The sequence below is a fragment of the Microcaecilia unicolor genome, chromosome 6 (genome assembly GCF_901765095.1).
Source record: "Microcaecilia unicolor chromosome 6, aMicUni1.1, whole genome shotgun sequence".
NCBI lineage: Eukaryota > Metazoa > Chordata > Amphibia > Gymnophiona > Siphonopidae > Microcaecilia > Microcaecilia unicolor.
In genome coordinates, this window is record NC_044036.1 from 81,411,999 (window position 1) to 81,436,268 (window position 24,270).

Genomic DNA, 24,270 nt, shown 5'->3' on the forward strand with positions numbered 1-24,270 from the left:
GATAATGGAAAAAAGAAGGGCGTCCCTGAAGAACAATTGGATGACTTTACCTGGTCCTTTTTTTCTTACGACCAAGCCACAAAAATGTGCCCTAAATGACCAGATGACCACTGGAGGGAATCGAGGATTACCTCCCCTTACTCCCCCAGTGGTCACTAACCCCTCCCACCCTCAAAAAATAATTTTAAAAATATTTTTCCAGTCTCTATGCCAGCCTCAAATATCATACCCAGCTCCATGACAGCAGTATGCAGGTCCCTGGAGCAGTTTTAGTGGGTGCAGTGCACTTCAGGCAGGCAGACCCAGGCCCACCCACCCCCCACCTGTTACACTTGTGGTGATAAATGTAAGCCCTTCAAAACCCACCAGAAACTCACTGTACCCACATGTAGGTGCCTCCCTTCACCCATAAGGGCTATGGTAGTGGTGTACAGTTATGGGGAGTGGGTTTTGGGGGGCTCAGTACACAAGGTAAGGGAGCTATGCACCTGGGAGCAATTTCTGAAGTCCCTGCAGTGCCCCCTAGGGTGCCCGATTGTTGTCTTGGCATGTCAGGGACACCAGTGCACTACGAATGCTGGCTCCTCCCACAACCAAATGGCTTACATTTGGTCGTTTCTGAGATGGGCTTCCTTGGTTTCCATTATCGCAAAAAAATCGGGGACGACCATCTCTAAGGTCGACCTAAATTTCGCGATTTGGGCGTCCCCGACCATATTATCGAAACGAAAGATGGATGCCCATCTTGTTTTGATAATACGGGTTTCCCCGCCCCTTCGCCGGGACGTCCTGTGAGGACGTCCTCAGGAAAACTTGGGCACCCCTTTCGATTATGCCCCCTGTATTTTTTTTGTGTGTATTTTTTTGTGTGTATTTTTTTCTTTCTCAGTAACCATTTATCACATCAGCGAGTGATATATTCAGAATAAACCTACTGTAATTACAGTGCTTCCTTACAGTGGGACTGGAGTTTTTTGTTTTTTTAATTTTCAAGTGATCAAGGCAGGATTAAGGCATAGGCAAACTAGGCAACTAGACATTGTGCTGAGGTGTTTTACACTGCTGGGACCACAGATAAACTAGACAAAGCACAGCTCATGGTTCTTTGCATGACTCTTATGCCAAGAGCAAACAAATCCACATCGGGCACCCTAGGCTATGTTGGATTATTTGTAGTAAATAATTAGCAGATTTTAGTACACACAGCTTCAGCTTTAGAAATGTTAATTTCTTTTCTTCATCTCTCTCATACACCCCAGAATAATTCACTGCTGAGTCACTTTAAAGTTGAAGTAACAAAACATCTGTTTACTCACAGTTTGTAGTTAGATTATATTCAGACAGGCTTATATATACATAATACTATACATTTGGATTATCAGCTCTTTCCATGTGCTTAGATGGTAATGGATGCTCACACCACCATAGATTCTCTCAGCTTAGGAGAGATCATGAGCTCCATGTGCTGTGTCTAACCCCCACAGGAAGTTGCATGGGTGTGACCTCTCTAGGAAATTCACATCAGAGGTCACAGAGTAATCACAAAGAAAAAATTGGTGACAGGCAATGCATGTAAAATACAATATATTATTCCAACAAACCCCTTCTCATGCATAACTGTCATGCAATTATTAATTTATACAAAGTCCAAGCTTTATACGCAGACTCTCAAAACGTTCTCTGGGTAACGGTTTGGTCATGATGTCAGCTGTCATCTCACTGGTGTGAATAGTGTAGACTGATGACCCCTTCTTTCGCCAACTCTCGCACGTTGTGGTATTTCGTTGCGATGTGCTTGGTGCGTGACTGAACCTTGTCATTCTGTGACAGTCTGATGCAGCTCTGATTATCTTCCATTATCTGGATTGGTCTCTGTTCAGCTATTCCAAAATCCAGCAAAAGTTTTTCAATCCACATCAGTTCTCTGCATGCTTCTGATACGGCCACATATTCAGCTTCTGTAGAAGACAGACTCACAATACTTTGTTTATGACTGGCCCATGAAATTTGTACATTTCCATACATAAACACATATCCACTTGTGGATTTATAATCAGAATGATCCCCTGCCCAATCTGAATCACAGTAACATATTAGTTTTGGATTACTATTGGCTGAAATCTTTAATTTACAATCAATGGTACCTTTTAAATACCTTACCATCCTTTTAACTGCAGTCCAATCTGATTTGGTAGGTGAGCTGACCCTTCTGCTCAAAATTCCTACTGCATTTGCTATATCAGCCCTGTATGTGGTAGTCAGATATAAAAGCTTACCTATGGCTGATCTATATTGGATGTTATCTGGTAAAGGTTCTCTTACTGTTTCATCCTTCAGAAAATCAGTGATCATGGGAGTGCTTACAACTTGGGCATCTTGCATACCTAAACTTTCAATAAGCTCATTTATTTTCTGCTTCTGGCTTAGAAGATAAGAACCATCATTTTGTTTCTCAATTTCTATACCAAGATAGTATGACACATTACCAAGTTCTTTTATCTCAACATTCAGGTTTAAATATTTTACAATGTCCTTGTACTCTTGCTCACTTTCGCTTGCAATGAGCAGATCATCAACAAAAGCTAAAATGTATGCATATTGTCCATTTCTGCACCTAGTGTACAAGCATTTATCTGCTTCACCTTGCTTAAATCCTAAATTTGTCAATATTTCATGCAATTTGTCATTCCAACATTTTGCACTTTGCTTTAATCCATAAAGACCTTTGTTTAATTTACACACTAGCTGTCTTTGTTTTGTATTTATGAAACCTGTTGGCTGTTCCATGTACAAGTCTTCAGTTATATCTCCATGAAGAAATGCTGTTTTCACATCAATGTGGTTGACTTGCATGCCTTTTGAGACTGCAATGCTCAGAAGTGTTCTAATTGTCGTGTGTTTCACTACAGGTGCAAACACTTCATCAAAATCTTCTCCATATTTTTGAAGATATCCCTTTGCGACTAATCTGGCTTTATACCTTTCCACTTTTCCTTGTGCATTCCTTTTTAACTTGAATACCCATTTGCATCCTATAGCTTTCTTGCCAGGAGGTAATTTTGTAAGAATCCAAGTCTTATTTTTATGCAATGCATCAATTTCTTCTTGTGCAGCTTTATGCCATTCAGCAGCTTCTTCTGCTGGCATTTTCTCAATCTCATCCCATGTTAAGGGCTCTTGAGCTTCTGCTGACTTTGTTAGGTAAGACAGTCTTGGGGGTGGAACACCTTTGTTTTCCCTGGATGAGCGTCTGACAACAGGTTGGTCTGACCTTTCCGCATCCTCTAAATCTGAGAGTCCTTCTCCAATTGATTCCCCTTCTCCAACTGTACTGTCTTCTGCAATGATCCTTTCTGTGTCTGCTTCCTCTGCCTGTTCCTCATTAGATACAGATGAGTTGCTTTCAGACATCTGCCTTGGTATGGCATTTATATACACTGGCATGTCTATTATGGTTCTAGTTTCATATTCTGGATGATAAGGCTCATCTGGGATAATCCAGCCTTTATCAACCCTTTTGTTTTCATCAAAATATGTAACATGTCTTATGCCAACAATGCCAGTTTTCAGATTCAAAATTCTATATCCTTTGTGTCCTGGAGCATAGCCAACTAAAATGCCCCTTTCTGTTGTGGAATCCAGCTTATGCCTTCTTTGCTTTGGTACATGAGCATATGCTGTACTTCCAAATGTTCTTATGTGTGACAGGTTTGGCTTCCTACCTTGCCATGTCTCATGTGGTGTGCGCTCAGCGCCTTTAGTTGGCATTCTGTTTTGTAGGTACACTGCTGTGAGAATGGCTTCCCCCCATAGTCTTTTAGGGAGATTGCTATCTGACAGCATACATCTGGTCATTTCCACAAGTGACCTAAATTTTCTCTCTGCAACAGAATTTTGCTCTGGTGTATAAGCTACTGTTGTGATATGCTGAATGCCTTCTTGTTCTAGAAATGTGCGCATGCTTTGTGAAGTGAACTCACCACCATTGTCGGTCTGAAGAACCTTTGGTTTTCTTTCAAATTTATTGCTCACCATGGCTACGTATTTCTTCAGCATGTCTGTGACTTGACTTTTTTCTTTCAGCAAATAGGCCACACAGTATCTAGAGAAATCATCCAAGAATATTAGCACAAATCTGTTATTTCCCAATGATGGGATATTAAACGGTCCACATAAGTCACTGTGTATTAAGTCCAGCACTTTATTACTCCTATTTCCTGTGTATGCAGGAAATGAGGGTCTCACACCTTTTTGAGTAACACAGTCTATGCATTTCTCCATTTTACCAGTATCTGCACTTATCTGAATGCCAGTGGCTAGTTGCCCACTGTGAAGATCCTGGATCACCTTAAAATCACGATGTCCCAGGCGGCGATGCCAGATTTCCAGACTACATTTACCATCATTCTTCCTTACTTGCGCCAGATGTGAGGCTTCACCTGAAATGCTCAGTTTATAAATATCATTATGCATAAAAGCTTCAGCATACACTTCATCATTTTTAGAGATTGTGCACTTACTGTTTTCAAAATTAATCACAAATCCCTTCTTATCTAATGTAGATACACTAAGCATATTGCAAACTGCTTGGGGAATATACAAGACATCACTTACAGGAATTTCTTTAACTTCATTAGACACTTTGCATTTTAGGAATCCAATGCCTTTTGCTTGGATCTTAGCAGTCCCTGCGTTTGCAGTATTAAGAATACCTTCTTCTGGACACATTTCCTGAAAGAAATCCTTACAATTGGTTAAATGGCATGTGCTCCCCGAATCCAAAATCCAAGTACTTTCATTTGAATTATTATTTACCATAGTCAAAGATTTTTCTGCCATTAGAAAGCTCTTATGTTTATTATTGTCCTTCATACATTTCCTGGTTGGAGAATTCTTTTGTTCCATTGGCTTAGGTGAGCTAGAGGGGGTGTTTTGTGTTTCCTTACACCATTTAGATACATGTCCCTCCTTTCCACATGAATAGCAAATCAGCTTGCCCTTGGGTGGAGTTTTCCCATAGCTCCGCCTTCCTCTGTTCTTTGCCAAGAAATTTGTTTCATTTCTCTCTGACTGACTTTGAGAACACTTCTCCTCAGAATCATTAATTATGCATTCCTGCCTCAGTTTTGATGCTGCCTGTTCAAAAGATTGCCCTTCAATGGCTTCATTTACAGACCTAAAAACATCAAACTTCTTTGATAGTGAGGTAAAAAGAAATGCTCTTTTCAATGCATCACACATGGGAATTCCAGAAAGTTCTAACTTTTGAAATGAAGACATAAGATGCATAATGTGATCATTACACTTACTTTTATCCCTTAATTTGGTTTCATTCAACTCTGCTAACCAAATTGGTTGCTGTTTTGCATATGTAGTTGCATACATAGTTCTCAGTTTATATAACATTTCATTTGCTGTATCTTTTTCTTCCAGCAATATGGCTTGTTTCTCTGAGAGAGCTTCCAAAAACATGCACTTCACATAATAGTTTGCATTGTCCCATTCAGCCATATTTTCAGCTGTTCTGTTTTGGTCTAAGCATATATTTAATTTCTTTGCTTGAAGGAGACATATGAATCTTAGTTCCCACTGCTGATAATTAAATTCAGTTAATTTAGGCACCTTGAGAGAGTGGAAAAATGGTGAATTTCCTCCCTCAGCCATTTTCTTAGCCTTCTGTTTGGTGTGTGGGGGGAGAGAGAGACAGACTGAATCTTTCTTTTAAAACTTAAGAGAAAAAATGTGGCTTTTTTACTGCCTGGTAATATTTCTCTTCTTTTTCAATTCCTGGCCCTGGGCCCATAACCCTTTTGTTGGATTATTTGTAGTAAATAATTAGCAGATTTTAGTACACACAGCTTCAGCTTTAGAAATGTTAATTTCTTTTCTTCATCTCTCTCATACACCCCAGAATAATTCACTGCTGAGTCACTTTAAAGTTGAAGTAACAAAACATCTGTTTACTCACAGTTTGTAGTTAGATTATATTCAGACAGGCTTATATATACATAATACTATACATTTGGATTATCAGCTCTTTCCATGTGCTTAGATGGTAATGGATGCTCACACCACCATAGATTCTCTCAGCTTAGGAGAGATCATGAGCTCCATGTGCTGTGTCTAACCCCCACAGGAAGTTGCATGGGTGTGACCTCTCTAGGAAATTCACATCAGAGGTCACAGAGTAATCACAAAGAAAAAATTGGTGACAGGCAATGCATGTAAAATACAATATATTATTCCAACAAACCCCTTCTCATGCATAACTGTCATGCAATTATTAATTTATACAAAGTCCAAGCATTATACGCAGACTCTCAAAACGTTCTCTGGGTAACGGTTTGGTCATGATGTCAGCTGTCATCTCACTGGTGTGAATAGTGTAGACTGATGACCCCTTCTTTCGCCAACTCTCGCACGTTGTGGTATTTCGTTGCGATGTGCTTGGTGCGTGACTGAACCTTGTCATTCTGTGACAGTCTGATGCAGCTCTGATTATCTTCCATTATCTGGATTGGTCTCTGTTCAGCTATTCCAAAATCCAGCAAAAGTTTTTCAATCCACATCAGTTCTCTGCATGCTTCTGATACGGCCACATATTCAGCTTCTGTAGAAGACAGACTCACAATACTTTGTTTATGACTGGCCCATGAAATTTGTACATTTCCATACATAAACACATATCCACTTGTGGATTTATAATCAGAATGATCCCCTGCCCAATCTGAATCACAGTAACATATTAGTTTTGGATTACTATTGGCTGAAATCTTTAATTTACAATCAATGGTACCTTTTAAATACCTTACCATCCTTTTAACTGCAGTCCAATCTGATTTGGTAGGTGAGCTGACCCTTCTGCTCAAAATTCCTACTGCATTTGCTATATCAGCCCTGTATGTGGTAGTCAGATATAAAAGCTTACCTATGGCTGATCTATATTGGATGTTATCTGGTAAAGGTTCTCTTACTGTTTCATCCTTCAGAAAATCAGTGATCATGGGAGTGCTTACAACTTGGGCATCTTGCATACCTAAACTTTCAATAAGCTCATTTATTTTCTGCTTCTGGCTTAGAAGATAAGAACCATCATTTTGTTTCTCAATTTCTATACCAAGATAGTATGACACATTACCAAGTTCTTTTATCTCAACATTCAGGTTTAAATATTTTACAATGTCCTTGTACTCTTGCTCACTTTCGCTTGCAATGAGCAGATCATCAACAAAAGCTAAAATGTATGCATATTGTCCATTTCTGCACCTAGTGTACAAGCATTTATCTGCTTCACCTTGCTTAAATCCTAAATTTGTCAATATTTCATGCAATTTGTCATTCCAACATTTTGCACTTTGCTTTAATCCATAAAGACCTTTGTTTAATTTACACACTAGCTGTCTTTGTTTTGTATTTATGAAACCTGTTGGCTGTTCCATGTACAAGTCTTCAGTTATATCTCCATGAAGAAATGCTGTTTTCACATCAATGTGGTTGACTTGCATGCCTTTTGAGACTGCAATGCTCAGAAGTGTTCTAATTGTCGTGTGTTTCACTACAGGTGCAAACACTTCATCAAAATCTTCTCCATATTTTTGAAGATATCCCTTTGCGACTAATCTGGCTTATACCTTTCCACTTTTCCTTGTGCATTCCTTTTTAACTTGAATACCCATTTGCATCCTATAGCTTTCTTGCCAGGAGGTAATTTTGTAAGAATCCAAGTCTTATTTTTATGCAATGCATCAATTTCTTCTTGTGCAGCTTTATGCCATTCAGCAGCTTCTTCTGCTGGCATTTTCTCAATCTCATCCCATGTTAAGGGCTCTTGAGCTTCTGCTGACTTTGTTAGGTAAGACAGTCTTGGGGGTGGAACACCTTTGTTTTCCCTGGATGAGCGTCTGACAACAGGTTGGTCTGACCTTTCCGCATCCTCTAAATCTGAGAGTCCTTCTCCAATTGATTCCCCTTCTCCAACTGTACTGTCTTCTGCAATGATCCTTTCTGTGTCTGCTTCCTCTGCCTGTTCCTCATTAGATACAGATGAGTTGCTTTCAGACATCTGCCTTGGTATGGCATTTATATACACTGGCATGTCTATTATGGTTCTAGTTTCATATTCTGGATGATAAGGCTCATCTGGGATAATCCAGCCTTTATCAACCCTTTTGTTTTCATCAAAATATGTAACATGTCTTATGCCAACAATGCCAGTTTTCAGATTCAAAATTCTATATCCTTTGTGTCCTGGAGCATAGCCAACTAAAATGCCCCTTTCTGTTGTGGAATCCAGCTTATGCCTTCTTTGCTTTGGTACATGAGCATATGCTGTACTTCCAAATGTTCTTATGTGTGACAGGTTTGGCTTCCTACCTTGCCATGTCTCATGTGGTGTGCGCTCAGCGCCTTTAGTTGGCATTCTGTTTTGTAGGTACACTGCTGTGAGAATGGCTTCCCCCCATAGTCTTTTAGGGAGATTGCTATCTGACAGCATACATCTGGTCATTTCCACAAGTGACCTAAATTTTCTCTCTGCAACAGAATTTGCTCTGGTGTATAAGCTACTGTTGTGATATGCTGAATGCCTTCTTGTTCTAGAAATGTGCGCATGCTTTGTGAAGTGAACTCACCACCATTGTCGGTCTGAAGAACCTTTGGTTTTCTTTCAAATTTATTGCTCACCATGGCTACGTATTTCTTCAGCATGTCTGTGACTTGACTTTTTTCTTTCAGCAAATAGGCCACACAGTATCTAGAGAAATCATCCAAGAATATTAGCACAAATCTGTTATTTCCCAATGATGGGATATTAAACGGTCCACATAAGTCACTGTGTATTAAGTCCAGCACTTTATTACTCCTATTTCCTGTGTATGCAGGAAATGAGGGTCTCACACCTTTTTGAGTAACACAGTCTATGCATTTCTCCATTTTACCAGTATCTGCACTTATCTGAATGCCAGTGGCTAGTTGCCCACTGTGAAGATCCTGGATCACCTTAAAATCACGATGTCCCAGGCGGCGATGCCAGATTTCCAGACTACATTTACCATCATTCTTCCTTACTTGCGCCAGATGTGAGGCTTCACCTGAAATGCTCAGTTTATAAATATCATTATGCATAAAAGCTTCAGCATACACTTCATCATTTTTAGAGATTGTGCACTTACTGTTTTCAAAATTAATCACAAATCCCTTCTTATCTAATGTAGATACACTAAGCATATTGCAAACTGCTTGGGGAATATACAAGACATCACTTACAGGAATTTCTTTAACTTCATTAGACACTTTGCATTTTAGGAATCCAATGCCTTTTGCTTGGATCTTAGCAGTCCCTGCGTTTGCAGTATTAAGAATACCTTCTTCTGGACACATTTCCTGAAAGAAATCCTTACAATTGGTTAAATGGCATGTGCTCCCCGAATCCAAAATCCAAGTACTTTCATTTGAATTATTATTTACCATAGTCAAAGATTTTTCTGCCATTAGAAAGCTCTTATGTTTATTATTGTCCTTCATACATTTCCTGGTTGGAGAATTCTTTTGTTCCATTGGCTTAGGTGAGCTAGAGGGGGTGTTTTGTGTTTCCTTACACCATTTAGATACATGTCCCTCCTTTCCACATGAATAGCAAATCAGCTTGCCCTTGGGTGGAGTTTTCCCATAGCTCCGCCTTCCTCTGTTCTTTGCCAAGAAATTTGTTTCATTTCTCTCTGACTGACTTTGAGAACACTTCTCCTCAGAATCATTAATTATGCATTCCTGCCTCAGTTTTGATGCTGCCTGTTCAAAAGATTGCCCTTCAATGGCTTCATTTACAGACCTAAAAACATCAAACTTCTTTGATAGTGAGGTAAAAAGAAATGCTCTTTTCAATGCATCACACATGGGAATTCCAGAAAGTTCTAACTTTTGAAATGAAGACATAAGATGCATAATGTGATCATTACACTTACTTTTATCCCTTAATTTGGTTTCATTCAACTCTGCTAACCAAATTGGTTGCTGTTTTGCATATGTAGTTGCATACATAGTTCTCAGTTTATATAACATTTCATTTGCTGTATCTTTTTCTTCCAGCAATATGGCTTGTTTCTCTGAGAGAGCTTCCAAAAACATGCACTTCACATAATAGTTTGCATTGTCCCATTCAGCCATATTTTCAGCTGTTCTGTTTTGGTCTAAGCATATATTTAATTTCTTTGCTTGAAGGAGACATATGAATCTTAGTTCCCACTGCTGATAATTAAATTCAGTTAATTTAGGCACCTTGAGAGAGTGGAAAAATGGTGAATTTCCTCCCTCAGCCATTTTCTTAGCCTTCTGTTTGGTGTGTGGGGGGAGAGAGAGACAGACTGAATCTTTCTTTTAAAACTTAAGAGAAAAAATGTGGCTTTTTTACTGCCTGGTAATATTTCTCTTCTTTTTCAATTCCTGGCCCTGGGCCCATAACCCTTTTGTTGGATTATTTGTAGTAAATAATTAGCAGATTTTAGTACACACAGCTTCAGCTTTAGAAATGTTAATTTCTTTTCTTCATCTCTCTCATACACCCCAGAATAATTCACTGCTGAGTCACTTTAAAGTTGAAGTAACAAAACATCTGTTTACTCACAGTTTGTAGTTAGATTATATTCAGACAGGCTTATATATACATAATACTATACATTTGGATTATCAGCTCTTTCCATGTGCTTAGATGGTAATGGATGCTCACACCACCATAGATTCTCTCAGCTTAGGAGAGATCATGAGCTCCATGTGCTGTGTCTAACCCCCACAGGAAGTTGCATGGGTGTGACCTCTCTAGGAAATTCACATCAGAGGTCACAGAGTAATCACAAAGAAAAAATTGGTGACAGGCAATGCATGTAAAATACAATATATTATTCCAACAAACCCCTTCTCATGCATAACTGTCATGCAATTATTAATTTATACAAAGTCCAAGCTTTATACGCAGACTCTCAAAACGTTCTCTGGGTAACGGTTTGGTCATGATGTCAGCTGTCATCTCACTGGTGTGAATAGTGTAGACTGATGACCCCTTCTTTCGCCAACTCTCGCACGTTGTGGTATTTCGTTGCGATGTGCTTGGTGCGTGACTGAACCTTGTCATTCTGTGACAGTCTGATGCAGCTCTGATTATCTTCCATTATCTGGATTGGTCTCTGTTCAGCTATTCCAAAATCCAGCAAAAGTTTTTCAATCCACATCAGTTCTCTGCATGCTTCTGATACGGCCACATATTCAGCTTCTGTAGAAGACAGACTCACAATACTTTGTTTATGACTGGCCCATGAAATTTGTACATTTCCATACATAAACACATATCCACTTGTGGATTTATAATCAGAATGATCCCCTGCCCAATCTGAATCACAGTAACATATTAGTTTTGGATTACTATTGGCTGAAATCTTTAATTTACAATCAATGGTACCTTTTAAATACCTTACCATCCTTTTAACTGCAGTCCAATCTGATTTGGTAGGTGAGCTGACCCTTCTGCTCAAAATTCCTACTGCATTTGCTATATCAGCCCTGTATGTGGTAGTCAGATATAAAAGCTTACCTATGGCTGATCTATATTGGATGTTATCTGGTAAAGGTTCTCTTACTGTTTCATCCTTCAGAAAATCAGTGATCATGGGAGTGCTTACAACTTGGGCATCTTGCATACCTAAACTTTCAATAAGCTCATTTATTTTCTGCTTCTGGCTTAGAAGATAAGAACCATCATTTTGTTTCTCAATTTCTATACCAAGATAGTATGACACATTACCAAGTTCTTTTATCTCAACATTCAGGTTTAAATATTTTACAATGTCCTTGTACTCTTGCTCACTTTCGCTTGCAATGAGCAGATCATCAACAAAAGCTAAAATGTATGCATATTGTCCATTTCTGCACCTAGTGTACAAGCATTTATCTGCTTCACCTTGCTTAAATCCTAAATTTGTCAATATTTCATGCAATTTGTCATTCCAACATTTTGCACTTTGCTTTAATCCATAAAGACCTTTGTTTAATTTACACACTAGCTGTCTTTGTTTTGTATTTATGAAACCTGTTGGCTGTTCCATGTACAAGTCTTCAGTTATATCTCCATGAAGAAATGCTGTTTTCACATCAATGTGGTTGACTTGCATGCCTTTTGAGACTGCAATGCTCAGAAGTGTTCTAATTGTCGTGTGTTTCACTACAGGTGCAAACACTTCATCAAAATCTTCTCCATATTTTTGAAGATATCCCTTTGCGACTAATCTGGCTTTATACCTTTCCACTTTTCCTTGTGCATTCCTTTTTAACTTGAATACCCATTTGCATCCTATAGCTTTCTTGCCAGGAGGTAATTTTGTAAGAATCCAAGTCTTATTTTTATGCAATGCATCAATTTCTTCTTGTGCAGCTTATGCCATTCAGCAGCTTCTTCTGCTGGCATTTTCTCAATCTCATCCCATGTTAAGGGCTCTTGAGCTTCTGCTGACTTTGTTAGGTAAGACAGTCTTGGGGGTGGAACACCTTTGTTTTCCCTGGATGAGCGTCTGACAACAGGTTGGTCTGACCTTTCCGCATCCTCTAAATCTGAGAGTCCTTCTCCAATTGATTCCCCTTCTCCAACTGTACTGTCTTCTGCAATGATCCTTTCTGTGTCTGCTTCCTCTGCCTGTTCCTCATTAGATACAGATGAGTTGCTTTCAGACATCTGCCTTGGTATGGCATTTATATACACTGGCATGTCTATTATGGTTCTAGTTTCATATTCTGGATGATAAGGCTCATCTGGGATAATCCAGCCTTTATCAATCCTTTTGTTTTCATCAAAATATGTAACATGTCTTATGCCAACAATGCCAGTTTTCAGATTCAAAATTCTATATCCTTTGTGTCCTGGAGCATAGCCAACTAAAATGCCCCTTTCTGTTGTGGAATCCAGCTTATGCCTTCTTTGCTTTGGTACATGAGCATATGCTGTACTTCCAAATGTTCTTATGTGTGACAGGTTTGGCTTCCTACCTTGCCATGTCTCATGTGGTGTGCGCTCAGCGCCTTTAGTTGGCATTCTGTTTTGTAGGTACACTGCTGTGAGAATGGCTTCCCCCCATAGTCTTTTAGGGAGATTGCTATCTGACAGCATACATCTGGTCATTTCCACAAGTGACCTAAATTTTCTCTCTGCAACAGAATTTTGCTCTGGTGTATAAGCTACTGTTGTGATATGCTGAATGCCTTCTTGTTCTAGAAATGTGCGCATGCTTTGTGAAGTGAACTCACCACCATTGTCGGTCTGAAGAACCTTTGGTTTTCTTTCAAATTTATTGCTCACCATGGCTACGTATTTCTTCAGCATGTCTGTGACTTGACTTTTTTCTTTCAGCAAATAGGCCACACAGTATCTAGAGAAATCATCCAAGAATATTAGCACAAATCTGTTATTTCCCAATGATGGGATATTAAACGGTCCACATAAGTCACTGTGTATTAAGTCCAGCACTTTATTACTCCTATTTCCTGTGTATGCAGGAAATGAGGGTCTCACACCTTTTTGAGTAACACAGTCTATGCATTTCTCCATTTTACCAGTATCTGCACTTATCTGAATGCCAGTGGCTAGTTGCCCACTGTGAAGATCCTGGATCACCTTAAAATCACGATGTCCCAGGCGGCGATGCCAGATTTCCAGACTACATTTACCATCATTCTTCCTTACTTGCGCCAGATGTGAGGCTTCACCTGAAATGCTCAGTTTATAAATATCATTATGCATAAAAGCTTCAGCATACACTTCATCATTTTTAGAGATTGTGCACTTACTGTTTTCAAAATGAATCACAAATCCCTTCTTATCTAATGTAGATACACTAAGCATATTGCAAACTGCTTGGGGAATATACAAGACATCACTTACAGGAATTTCTTTAACTTCATTAGACACTTTGCATTTTAGGAATCCAATGCCTTTTGCTTGGATCTTAGCAGTCCCTGCGTTTGCAGTATTAAGAATACCTTCTTCTGGACACATTTCCTGAAAGAAATCCTTACAATTGGTTTAAATGGCATGTGCTCCCCGAATCCAAAATCCAAGTACTTTCATTTGAATTATTATTTACCATAGTCAAAGATTTTTCTGCCATTAGAAAGCTCTTATGTTTATTATTGTCCTTCATACATTTCCTGGTTGGAGAATTCTTTTGTTCCATTGGCTTAGGTGAGCTAGAGGGGGTGTTTTGAGTTTCCTTACACCATTTAGATACATGTCCCTCCTTTCCACATGAATAGCAAATCAGCTTGCCCTTGGGTGGAGTTTTCCCATAGCTCCGCCTTCCTCTGTTCTTTGCCAAGAAATTTGTTTCATTTCTCTCTGACTGACTTTGAGAACACTTCTCCTCAGAATCATTAATTATGCATTCCTGCCTCAGTTTTGATGCTGCCTGTTCAAAAGATTGCCCTTCAATGGCTTCATTTACAGACCTAAAAACATCAAACTTCTTTGATAGTGAGGTAAAAAGAAATGCTCTTTTCAATGCATCACACATGGGAATTCCAGAAAGTTCTAACTTTTGAAATGAAGACATAAGATGCATAATGTGATCATTACACTTACTTTTATCCCTTAATTTGGTTTCATTCAACTCTGCTAACCAAATTGGTTGCTGTTTTGCATATGTAGTTGCATACATAGTTCTCAGTTTATATAACATTTCATTTGCTGTATCTTTTTCTTCCAGCAATATGGCTTGTTTCTCTGAGAGAGCTTCCAAAAACATGCACTTCACATAATAGTTTGCATTGTCCCATTCAGCCATATTTTCAGCTGTTCTGTTTTGGTCTAAGCATATATTTAATTTCTTTGCTTGAAGGAGACATATGAATCTTAGTTCCCACTGCTGATAATTAAATTCAGTTAATTTAGGCACCTTGAGAGAGTGGAAAAATGGTGAATTTCCTCCCTCAGCCATTTTCTTAGCCTTCTGTTTGGTGTGTGGGGGGAGAGAGAGACAGACTGAATCTTTCTTTTAAAACTTAAGAGAAAAAATGTGGCTTTTTTACTGCCTGGTAATATTTCTCTTCTTTTTCAATTCCTGGCCCTGGGCCCATAACCCTTTTGTTGGATTATTTGTAGTAAATAATTAGCAGATTTTAGTACACACAGCTTCAGCTTTAGAAATGTTAATTTCTTTTCTTCATCTCTCTCATACACCCCAGAATAATTCACTGCTGAGTCACTTTAAAGTTGAAGTAACAAAACATCTGTTTACTCACAGTTTGTAGTTAGATTATATTCAGACAGGCTTATATATACATAATACTATACATTTGGATTATCAGCTCTTTCCATGTGCTTAGATGGTAATGGATGCTCACACCACCATAGATTCTCTCAGCTTAGGAGAGATCATGAGCTCCATGTGCTGTGTCTAACCCCCACAGGAAGTTGCATGGGTGTGACCTCTCTAGGAAATTCACATCAGAGGTCACAGAGTAATCACAAAGAAAAAATTGGTGACAGGCAATGCATGTAAAATACAATATATTATTCCAACAGGCTAGACATAAGAATACTTATCTTTTTAATAGCAGCAGACAGGAATCACAGCAAATAGGTACTCGCTCGGGTGTAGCTAATTATTCATCAGCAATGAGATAAGCCAGTGGTAAATCGGGAGTTACAGAAAAACAGGTGTAACCCAAGTCTTGCCCCTTTTCCTTCAGCTAGACTCGGTCTTGACCCGGGTCACAGGGAAAACTTATTTCTCTCTTGATCCTCTATTCATTCTCCACTCTGTTCACCCTTCAAACAGTCACCAGTCCCACCATTCAAGCTTGGGAATGGTCCAATGGTCCAGAATAGAGATCTGGGGTATTGGAGTTTAACAGGAACTCTGAAACGATACTCTTCTCAATCTGGGAGTACCCGCTCTCCTCTTTTACCATATGACCACATGGTACTCCAGTAGGTTTTATCAAAACCAACACAAACTTTACTAAAACTTCTGCAAACTGCAGTCAAACTCATCAACTCTTTATATATACATTTCCTTTCAAGATTAATTGTGGAAATCTTGAACCCTCTTCGCCTCACTCCAGATAAATCATAGCTGTACATATTTACATCTCTCCTGTCCTCTACTCATTCTTTTGTGATTGGAATAAATTCAAGGCTGTTTCCAGTACTCCAGACTTCCAATCCAAATGCTTGCAGGTACAGACCCTTTAGGCTGTCCTTCTTCCAGCAGTACACCTCTCAGGGCTACACTCTGGACTTAGAAAGGCTTTCCCTGTACTTGTTCCGCTTCCAGGCTGAACTCCCCTGGTTTACCTGAAGCTCATCTCCTTTCTCCATTACTACATAATGGGGCAGCAATGACTCCTATTATTAGCCTGTATTTATTACTTGCACTCCAGGACCCCCCAGTACTCCCAAGGGTCCTGGCGGGGATATAGACAACCAAAGACCTCTCATACCTCACCACAAACTTCTATTGAAACCAAACTCCTCACCATCCCTGCTGACACTGTCCCCAGGGGCACAGTTTCTTTCAGCAACTAATTCCAACACCACTCCCCTGGGGCTGGGCCTCCTTCCACCCAGGGACATCCTGTGCTCAACAGCCCACTGGCAGGGACCTCCCTGCCCCCCAGGGCCTCTGGAAACATTTATCTCTGCATTTCTAGTAATATTCATCCCATGGGATATTACGCAGGGATGAAGACCTTCCTTTTCACCTGCCTAGGGGATGCAAGGGCAGCAGCAGATTATAGACACCAGCTGTACTTCACAAGACAGGCCTTGCACAGACCTTTGCACTGGCGCAAGCATAAAAGATGTTTTGAGTCCCTACAGGAGTAAGGCAACTTAAGATGGAGTCCAGATGAATGTCCCAAGTAAACAGCCCGATAAACAAAATCTTACAACAGAGATTATACTCTCTGTACACAAGAGGCGGGTGGTTCCTCTAGCCAATCAGAAAAATAGAAAAATATGTTTATATGCCTAGTGGTCAGGATTCTCTGGGAAAGCAAAGATCTACATTGTTGTGTCTCCCTGCTCCAAGCACATTTCTGATAACAAAGAGGCCCAACTGGTCCACCAAAGGTTTAATCCTGCTCTGGAAATGACTTTAACTTGATATATCCTTGGTGATGTACAGACATTTCATCACTTGATACTTCCTCACCTCACATTTCATCACTTGATCATCTAGTAATTTCATCACATCACACTTCATCACCATGGACATTTCATCACATATTCAAGCAAAATGTATTCAAATTATATGCACAGAAAACTTGCATCAACTGGGGGCGGTGAAGACAGAGGCATGCCAACACACATCCATGCTTGTTCTTTTGTGCCTAAATATAAGTCTTGCTATAACTTTTTACAGATAAAATTTTACAAGGCTCATATTTAGGCACAGAAGAACAATGTTTTCATGCCCTTAATCTGCCACTTCATCACTCAACACCTCACTACCGCAGACATTTCATCATACGATACTTCACTATGTATTCAAGCTAAATGCATTCAAATTATATGCATGGAAAACTTGCAGCAAATGGGAAAGGGAGCAAGCTAGTAATTGAGACTTCTTTGTGCACATATCCAAAGGAAGCCAGAAGTGCCAGCACATTCATTCGTTCATTTATTTATTGATTTATTGATTGATTGCCTTATGAAGAGATTCACCCAAGGCGGCGTACAGCAGGTACAGTTTAACATAAAACCAGGACTTTTTTGAGGGGGTACTTGGGGGTAAAATTGACCCGTGGACCCCAAGTTTTAGTGAAAGAGCTCAGGCTCTACCCACCAATTCTGCCTTGTCATAGATTCTGTGACAGGTTGCAGGGGGCCTGGCTATTGTGGGGTGGATCCCTCCGAGATCAATCACCCCCAAAGGGTGGCCTGGCATTTGAGTACCGGCACTTTTTTGCTAGAAAAAACACACTGCATAAGACTTACAATGTTGTTAACAGCATAGCAATAGTAAAATAACCAAAAATAAACATAAATACAATAAATGAGGTAAACTTGAAAACAGTAAACTGAAACCTAATAATAGAGCTACTGTGAAACAATATTAAAAATATACACATTTAACAGCAGTGGAATTCAAATACAAGAAATATATAATACAATGTTAGCATAATACTAATGATACACCTAATAAGTATACATATTTGCACCTGTTCTTTTGCACTTAAATATGAGCCACACTAAACATATACTGAAACCAAACACTCCTGATTCTATCTACACAAGTCTCCAAGATGCTACCTCACTTCATTCTCTCACTTTATTCCCAACCTCACCAACCCAATTGTATATGTGCCCTGTAATTGCCTGCCAAAGATACCAGACACACACACGGGGGAGGGGGTAATGGTGAGAGATGCCAGACAAATGGGGGGTCTGAGGGTGAGAGATGCCAGAGAAATGGGGAGCGGAGGGTGAGAGATGCCAGATACACAGGAAGGATATGAGAGATACCAGACTCGTAGGGGGGAAGAGGGACAGATGCAGGACTGTGAACAGGAAGGATATGGAGGGAAGAGAGGGATAAACCAGATGGGAGGAAGGAGAGAGATGCTGGATGGGGGGGAGTGGAAGGAAAAGATATAGAGAGACAAAGATCCTGGACCAATTGAGGGAAGGTGAGAGAGAGCGAGAGGTGCTGGCCCCAGGGTAGAGGGTGTGGGAGGAGAAGGAAAGAGAAAGGACAAGCTGGACAAGGGGAGGGGCAAGAGCACAGAAGAGATGCCGGGCATAGAGAGAGCATAGAGGACAGGGACACTGAGGGTTGATGCTGGACGCAAGAGAGGGATAGGGACACAGAGGACAGATGCTGAACATGGGGAGAAGATGGATACAGGGTCACAAAAGAGGGTAAAACAGCATACAAAATAGTACAGAAACAAAAAAGAAGCAACACTGGGCCTTCAGGATTGAAATAATCAATGTCCTTTTTATTATGAGATTGACCCGACACGGGCCGTGTTTCAGCGTACAAACGCCTGCCTCAAGCAGGGCCGTGCCGATGCGGTAAGCGAGGTAAGCGCCGCAGGGGGGCGCCCACCTCTGGAGGGCGCCACCGCGGTGCTTACCCTCGCCCCGCGCCGCCGAGGACTTTAAATTACCTCGGTCGCAGGCTGCAGCAGCGTCGGTGAAAGCGCTGCTGACGTCTCCCTTCCCTTGCACTCATTGGTTCCCTCAGTGTCCCACCTTCTTCTGACGTCAGAAGAAGGCGGACACTGAGGGAACCAAGAGCGCGGTGGGGGCGGTCCGCCCCGAGTGTCAGCGGGTGGGGGGTGCTCCGCTCCCGCTGCTCCCACCCTACCTTCTTAAAAAAAAAGAAATCAGTAAAGCGGCGTGGCAGGCAGCGCAGCTTCGCGTCTGCCCTGCTTGTAAAACAAGTAGATCTCCTCGTCGGGCCTTCGCTCACTGGGTCCCGCCCTCCTCTGAGGTAACTTCCTATTGTTTTACAAGCAGGGCAGACGCGAAGCTGCGCTGCCTGCCACGCCGCTTTACTGATTTCTTTTTTAAAAGAAGGTAGGGTGGGAGCAGCAGGAGCGGAGCACCCCCCCCCCCCCACCCGCTATCATCTCGACGGAGCTGGTAGTCGGGTCGGATCAGGGGTGCCCAGATGGCAGAAGGGGATGGGGAGGGGAGCCCAGATGGCAGAAGGGGATGGGGTGGGGTGCCCAGATGACAGACGGGGATGGGGTGGGGAGCCCAGATGGGAGAAGGGGATGGGGTGCCCAGATGGGAGAAGGGGATGGGGAGGGGAGCCCAGATGGCAGAAGGGGATGGGGAGGGGAGCCCAGATGGCAGAAGGGGATGGGGAGGGGTGCCCAGATGGCAGAAGGGGATGGGGTGGGGTGCCCAGATGACAGAAGGGGATGGGAGCCCAGATGACAGATGGGGAGGGGAGCCCAGATGGCAGAAGGGGATGGGGTGGGGTGCCCAGATGACAGAAGGGGCTGGGGTAGGGAGCCCAGATGGCAGAAGGGGATGGGGTGGCCAGATGGGAGAAGGGGTTGGGGTGCCCAGATGGGAGAAGGGGATGGGGTGCCCAGATGGGAGAAGGGGATGGGGAGGGGAGCCCAGATGGGGTCTGGGGCTGAAAGGGGAGGCCCTAATGCAAGGCATGTGGATGAAGGGAGCTGGAACTGGGGGCTGAAAAGGAGGGTAGGTGGGATAAGGGGGCTAGTACTGGGACTGGGGGCTGAAAAGGGACAAGAGCTGAAACTGTGGGGGCTGAAAAGAAGACAGGGAGAAGTGGCTGGGGATGAAGCTCGGGACTAGTGAGAGAAAAGGGCTGGGTTTGAAACTGGGGGCTGAAAAGGGGACAGGGAGAAGTGGCTGGGGGCCGAAGCTCAAGACTGGTGGGAGAAAAGGGCTAGGGCTGAAACTGGGGACTGGTGGGATAGTGGGGCTGGAACTGGGGGCTGAAAAAAAGGGGCAGAGAGAGGGGACAGATCCTAGATGGAAGGGGGAGTGAGAGGGAGGGCAGACCCTAGATGGATGGGAGAGGGAGGGCAAATGGTGGATTGAGCGGACAGAGAGAAAGGGCAGACAGTGGATGGAAGCGATAGAAAGGGCAGACAGTGAATGGAAGGGGGAGAGAGAGAGGGCAGACAGGGGCAGATGGTGGATGGAAGGGGCAGAGATAGAGGGCAGATGTAGATGGAAGGAGCAGGGAGAGAGGGCAGACATTGGATGAAGGGGATAGCAGAGAGGGCAGACACTGGATGGCAGAGAGAGAACAAAGACAGATGCTGGATGGAAGGAAGGAAGACAGTGAAAAGAAGATGAGGAAAGCAGAAACCAGAGACAACAAACTGTAAATAAAATATTTACTTTTATTTTTTTGCTTTAGGATATAGTAGTATTGTAGCTGTGTTAATAAATGTTTATAATAGGTAATCTTTTTATTGGACTAATTTTAATACATTTTGACTAACTTTCGGAGAACAAACCCCCCTTCCTCAGGTCAGGATAGGATACTGTAACAGTACTATACTGTATTGACCTGAGGAAGGATGTTTTGGCCTCTGAAAGCTAAATGTATTAGTCTAATAAAATGGTATTATTTTATTTTCTATATTTGTTTTATTTCTATTTGTTAATTTGTAAAGTGGTGATTGGTTCTTGTTAGTTTTTTTCAAATTTACATCTGCAGTCTTTATATTTTGCACAGTACTAGGGGACATTTTCTGTTTCTGTGGTGTTGCATTGTATGCAGAGTCTGGCATCTTGGGGGTTCAGTTTAATTTTTGTCTAAATAGCGTTTGGAATATGTCCACTTTGAGAATTTACATCTGCTATCTTATTTTGCAATGTATAGCAATTTGTTTCTAAGAATATTGCTGACAATTCCTGTCAGTGTGGCAAGTGGTGAGCGATCATTTTCACCGGGGGGGGGGGGGGGCGTGATCATTTTCACGGGGGGTAGGGGCGCCAACTGATCGTCTGCAGGGGGGCGCCAGAGACCCTAGGCACGGCCCTGGCCTCAAGGGTCAGGAAATCCTGATTGTGACTTTCCTAGAGATATAGGTTTGACCAAAACGGTCAGGATGCAGTGCCTCTAACGTAGGTAGAGTCAATTTGTTCAGGAAAACGCTGTTGGTCCCTTGTTTCATATTTGTTGAGGGTCTCTCTGTGTTTTACATATATGACAAACATGCTGTATTCTGCTAGCATACATTTTCTGTGAGGTATTCTGTTAGAGTTTAGTTTCTGTGTAGGGATCTGCAGCAGTCTGACTTGCTCTGTTTTTCCAGCAGAAAGTATACTGGTATTATAGGGTGCTGCCTTTTTATAGGCAGCATTGTTAATATTTGAGTCCTGATCATTAGCGCTGCTTTATTGTGACAGGTTTCCTATAGAAGTCTAGAATGTGTTTGTTTTTGTTGGTTAATGGAGCTCTGAAGGGGTTACAGCCACCTCTCCCCCAGTCCACATTACCCTTGGAGAGATGGTGTTATAGTGGCCCATCTTAATTTTTTTGCCCAGGGCTCATTCAGTGATAAATATGCCACTGGGAGGAGATTAACATGCCCAGATTGTATTTTGAACTCTACACACACTATTATCAATGAAATAAGTAGCAGATAGAAATGTCCACAGGTACATTGTGGCAGGGGCAAGTTTCAAAGGAAGAGTGTTTACATCCTTTGCCTTTGAGAACTGGCAGAAAGGGTGCAGTTAAATAGTGTCCATAGACTTTGTCCTAATACAGGCAGATTGAAAATGGCACCTTATTGTCATCCCTGGAAAGAGGAAGCAGCATCAGTTGGAAAGGAGCAATTCAGACCAATACAGATCATCTTCTAAACTAGTTTATATAGGAATTCCAAGTATTGTACACAATAAAAGGTGGATGAACTAGAGATACATGAAATGATTTAAGCTTTGATGGATTTGCATCTGTTTCTTTCTCCTTTTAGTGGCAGCCATATTTCTGGGATTCGAGCAGCCTAGTATATCTGGCAGCGGCTGGATGGTTAAGGTCATGGGAGGTTTTGTAGCATGGGAAACACTAGCATACATCATTCTCGAAATCAACGCACAACTAGAAAAGAAGGGTAAGTCTTAATTTAATGGGATTTAGCACAACACAAGAATGTATGACCTAGAGCAATGCATCAAGGACTAGGAAAACCAGGGTGCAAATCCCATTTCTCCCACTGACTCTCCTTATGATCTTGACCAGATCCCCATTATCTCCCATTGCCACAGGTAACATAACTAGTCTGAACACCACCTAGACACTGCTTTGACTAGGGGACTTTTAACATTTATTTATTTATTTATTTGCTGCATGTGTACTCCACATTTTCCCACCTATTTGCAGGCTCATTGTGGCTTACACTATATTGCAAAAGGTATAATCATAAACAGAGTAAGAGGTATGGTCTAATTTAACATATTACTGTGTAAGAAATTAAGTAGATAGGTCAGTAGAATTATTTACATAACACAAAATAAAACAGGTAAGATATAATGACCAATAGTGATAATGTGATTAACATAATCAAATTAGAAGGGATCAGTATTAGTTGGTTTAGATGTAGAATGGAATCAAGTCATTTAGGAGGATTTTTATTGTAAGTCTCTTTGAACAGGTGCGTCTTCAATAACTTCTGGAAGGTTGTCAAGTCATGCGTTGTTTTTATAGCATTCGGTAGTTTATTCCATGATTTTGTGCAGAAATGAAAATACTAAATATTTATCACTAGCTGCAATGAGCATTCTCTACCTTTGCTACCTCCGTCTGGATTGAGGCTATTCACCTTGCTACTCTCCAGCTATTCTGTTGTCATCTTGGTTATTCTCTTTTGTAACATTCTTTATTCTTTTTCTCTATTGATTTTCTGATCTTTCCTTTCATACCTAGGTAACCCAACTTGTTGTACTGTTCTAATCAGGGGCGGCCCAACCATTAGGCCACCTGAGGCGGAGGCTTCAGGCAGCATGCTTTAGGAACAGCATCTCAGTGGGGGGGGGGGGGGGCGGCTTTGCGGCTTTTGCCTGGTCACAGTGACTTTCTAAGCCCAGCAGCTGCAGCAATTCCCCTATGCTGCTCTGCCACCGCCAACACCCACCTCTTCCCTTTACTGCAACCGCCTGAAGTAACTTCCTGTTTTGCTCAGGCAGCCGCAGTAAAGGGAAGAGGTGGGTGCCGGCAGCAGCAGGGCAGCATATGGGAATCGCTGCCGCTACCGGGCTTGGAAACTCGTCATGACCTGGTAAAATCCCGGGGGGGGGGGGGGTACCATGCAACCTCCTCCTCAAGCAGCATCTTGCCTTGGGCCATCAAATCTATTACCCTGTTCTGTACAATGGTGTTTAGTTTAGGACCAGTGGTACTAAGAGAATGGTAAGCGTATAATATACTTGGGTGCTGAAAGAAGTGACTTGTGTGCATGTCCATCCTTCACAGTTGCAGTGAGTGCAGCTGCCAGTCTCCAGATAAGAACAGGCTGTAGAGGCCAGTAAATATCGATAAAATACAGAACAATATATACAATAAATATTATTTTGCTGCCCTCTGGAGGCCTCTTTTAAGTTATTTCTGGGGTTTGACAACCCCTGATGTGCAATCATAGAAGCACTAGAGGTGGTCACCTGAGGTGGAAATACTGTCTGCAATTGTAAAAGCTGCCTCTGAAGCAGGCAAGGAAGTACTGAAACATGCTGGGTGTACAGACATTTTAATTATATTTACAGTTTCCACTTTTATCTATGGTTGCTTTTAT

At 41.5% G+C, this 24,270-nt stretch overlaps 1 protein-coding gene across 1 annotated transcript in view; it reads left to right on the forward strand.

Moving 5' to 3' along the window:
* Positions 1–24,270, forward strand: part of LOC115473248 (putative ferric-chelate reductase 1) — a 76,278-nt gene that overhangs the window by 44,874 nt on the left and 7,134 nt on the right. Inside the window, exon 14 of the mRNA XM_030208041.1 lies at positions 22,459–22,596. Coding sequence (XP_030063901.1) covers positions 22,459–22,596 — 138 coding nt within the window. The remainder of the gene's footprint in view (positions 1–22,458; positions 22,597–24,270) is intronic.